At 46.7% G+C, this 3,579-nt stretch overlaps 1 protein-coding gene across 1 annotated transcript; it reads right to left on the minus strand.

Moving 5' to 3' along the window:
- Positions 1 to 512: 512 nt before the first annotated feature.
- On the minus strand, positions 513 to 3,177 carry LOC147606975 (shikimate O-hydroxycinnamoyltransferase-like). The gene is made up of 3 exons (XM_086791011.1): positions 2,900 to 3,177; positions 2,251 to 2,685; positions 513 to 2,152 (listed from the first exon to the last, which is right to left on the minus strand). The coding sequence occupies exons 1-3, from the start codon at positions 2,900 to 2,902 to the stop codon at positions 1,007 to 1,009; spliced, it is 1,584 nt and encodes a 527-aa protein (XP_086647137.1). The 5' UTR covers positions 2,903 to 3,177; the 3' UTR covers positions 513 to 1,006.
- Positions 3,178 to 3,579: the final 402 nt, after the last annotated feature.

A 3,579-nucleotide genomic window follows, 5' to 3' on the forward strand; every position in this document is an offset into this window, starting at 1 on the left:
TCAAAAATGTTTTTTACAGACAATTTTAGCTTATTTACAACAATGATTGCTTTAATCCCATATGCTCTTCAAAATGTATATAAAGAAATTACACACTTAAAATATATATGTAGGGTGTGAAAGAAATTGGTATGTACATACTTGTATAAAATTTTCTACATAGCCATGATGAAATATTTTACCCAGCCCATTGAAGAATAGTTTAGCGTTTATTTCATCAAGTTCTTTTGTGCACAGAGTAAGTTTGCCATGCCTTTGTAATGTGCCTTGGATCCTTCATCTTCGTGTACAAGCCATCACTTTCACTTTTTCCTTTGTTTAAGATGACCATCACCAAAACTTTAATTAAATGATTCCCAAGAAAAGCTACTATGATAATTGCTCATTTGGGCGATCAATAAGTTGGAAATACACATGAGACATGTTCTTCATCTTCGTGTACAAGCCATCACTTTCACTTTTTCCTTTGTTTAAGATGACCATCACCAAAACTTTAATTAAATGATTCCCAAGAAAAGCTACTATGATAATTGCTCATTTGGGCGATCAATAAGTTGGAAATACACATGAGACATGTTGGGGAGTGTAGCCCAACGATAATGAAGTGCCCTTTCCATGGAACGAGATATCAAAGACATCCCATCCCCCCTCCACCCCCCACCATCAACTTGCATCACACATCAAAGAAGGGTTATGACTTCACTGCCACACATCCCCCCTCCCCCCTCCATCCACTTGCATCACACATCAAAGAAGGGTTATGACTTGACTGCACTTGCTTTCAAAAGGGCACTCATGTGCATAGTAACAGATTGATTTTAGTACATGCAATGCGTTAATTTGAAAAAGCAAGGCCTAAGTAGGGGAGAAATTGAAATGAGGAGTAATGGTCTATACGTACACTAGTATATGTGCATAGTACCTGGCGTAATGTGCAACAGTAGTCACAGGCACGTGCCTTATTAGAAATGGGTGGGTCATGGAGGTATATGTCGGAGGATTCACGTCAGCAACCAAGGAAGGCAGAGTCGTGCTCCAACCTGTACATAGTGTCGCGGTCGAGAGCACAGAACATGTCGTAGCTGCCGTTACCGAGCCTGCCAGCTAGGATCTGCACTTCGGCGCCAAACCGGAAGCCCTCGGCTCGCACAGCTCTGGGCGCGCCCCAACCGAAGTCCGTGTCGTAGACGGGGTATTTGGGGGAGTCCACGACATGGAACAGCCCTGTCCTGTCGAAGTGAGGTATGGCGTTGCGCTTGCTCTCCGCCTCTCTGATGTACTCCCGGAAAGAATCCTCCGTTACGGCAGTTATGGCGTCGTGAATCTTACCAGCTACCACCGGCAGCTCCGCCGCACACAGCTCCCCCGCTGTCGTCTTCACCAGACCCCCGTCAAGCGAGTTCCCGAAGTATCCCTTTGGCAGATTCAGAAATCTCTGCCGGCAATTAATGGGGATGAGGAGGAAGACCGGCTGCGCCAGTGGCAAACAGCGGGCTCGGATCAGGCTCTGCCACCAATGGGCGCAAAAGGACTCGAAGGAGGTGAAGCTCTTGGGTTCTACGCAGCTTGAAGCTCTCGCTTTCAAGCGCTGGAGCATTTCAAATGTAAATGAGAACACCTTCTGTACGAGATCTGTTCTGGGCGGCCGGTGCTCTTCTTGCTCGAGCTGCTTCTCCATGATGGGCGCCTGCGCCCTCGTTGTTTTCTCATGACCTTGATGTACTCCGTTCACTTTAGGCGCCACGCCCACGTGCAAGTCCTTCACAATTCCATCCATCACCCTCTCCCCCTTCTGCTGCCGCTTCTCCGCCACAGCTGAAAAAAGCTTCTCCTCCTCTTGCTCTGCCATCACCGACAAGAATTTCTCCCCATACTGCTGCACACCACCATAGCCACCACCAACAGCCTTGCCATTGCACCCATCCATCACCCTCTTCTTCATGTACATCAAGATTTCCTCAAAGCCGGCCTCCACAGGAAACAGTGATTCCACGCTCAACGCAGTCCTCATGTGCTTGGGCGGCACACTCATGGCGACACCTCTGCAATTCTCCGCCCAACACTTCACAAAGTCATAGAAAGATTGAGCATCGGCCACAGCATGGCTCAAGGAGACCCCAAGAGTCAATCCACCATCAACAAATTTAGTAACCTGGAGGGCAAACAACACATGTTAACTCACAGCGTTCAAGAAATAGCTGTTATACATTAATTCCAACTGTTTACACATGAAATATGTGAAGACTTCACCTGTATCGAGAGGATGGGTTGATACAAGTAATCTGAGCGTAGCAAGCTTGTCCTCCTGGCAAGCTTCCAGAACAAGTTTCTATACTGAAACCCATCGTCTTGGAGGTCACTGAAGGGGAGATCAGCAGCTGCTTCAACGAAATCCACACCTCCATCGTTGCAGTCAACCTGCAACCTACCCTCCTCATCATATGAGAACCTACCAGCCAAGGGGAAGAATGGGACGAGTGTTCTCCCCAAGCTCTCCTGCAGAGAAGACACCACAGCATGGTAGCTGTCTTTGCACTCGTAGAAGAAGATGCGATTGATATATGGATACGAGCGACAGACCAAATCACAGCTTGTGAGGAACATGGACCGCCTTTCAGTTGGAGTTGCAGGGAAAACAGTGGAAACTTTCTCAATAGAGATCACCTCATTAACGCTCTCCACCACCTGTGTTGGCAGAATCAAAAGAGCAACAAATGGGTCATTGAACAATGGCTCTAAAACGATACTAGATTGTTATGCAAATTAGTGCATAAGAGGAAGGTTAATTCAGTAGTCAATGAAGTGCACTAGTAGAATTAAAACTGCCGAATTAATAAGGAAAGGGTTGATTACTAAATGATGCAAAGGCCACTTACCATCTTTAGCTATGAGAGCTTACCATATTTAGAGACTAGAGTGGAACTGCTACAGTCTAGAGGGCTCGGGTTCTGAGGTGAGATATGGCTGGTGAGGACCGAGCAACCAGGGAACTTTGCAGGTAATACACGGGGAGAAGGTTTATAGAGAAGGCAGAGGACGTGGCAAGGACGCACATAGAAAAAGGGAAAAGAGTTTGTGCTGCGTAAGTAAAATATAGGGTTTGAATAACACAACACGCGACATTAGCCAGCGAAGGAGGAGTCGAATCGAGAACAGCGATGGAGATGAGCGCAAGAAGGAAAAATGAAGGACTAAGGAGCCGGATGGGATTGGCCCTTGCATGTGCTCACATGGGCCTTGCATGTGCTCACATGGGCTCGAGCTCCTCGTGCACCATGCAACGCCTAATCACGTGGGGTGGCCATGAATACTTTTCTTTTTCTTGGCTATATGTTTTTATTAAAAAAAACTCCACAATACTAGTTGAATAATTATATGGCTTTTGTTTTAAATTATGGGGCCATTTTTAGGCCCTACCCAACAGTGAGAGCAGGTGTTTAAAAGCTCGGCAATGTGTGCGTGCGGTGACTCAACGCGTTGCATGCTTTGGCATTAAATGCTAGAAAGGACGGGATCCTATTGTAAAATGCTAGGCGTTATCCTCTCATTTTCCGCAGTCCCCGGCCCCAATTCGCGGCC

Source organism: Cibotium barometz, chromosome 56, assembly GCF_041138505.1.
Source record: "Cibotium barometz isolate CiBa-2024 chromosome 56, ASM4113850v1, whole genome shotgun sequence".
NCBI lineage: Eukaryota > Viridiplantae > Streptophyta > Polypodiopsida > Cyatheales > Cibotiaceae > Cibotium > Cibotium barometz.

Coding starts and splice junctions, on each gene's coding strand:
- LOC147606975 (XM_086791011.1), bottom strand. Junction 2,153..2,250: donor AACCCATCCTCTCGATACAG/GTGAAGTCTTCA, acceptor TTTGCCCTCCAG/GTTACTAAATTTGTTGATGG.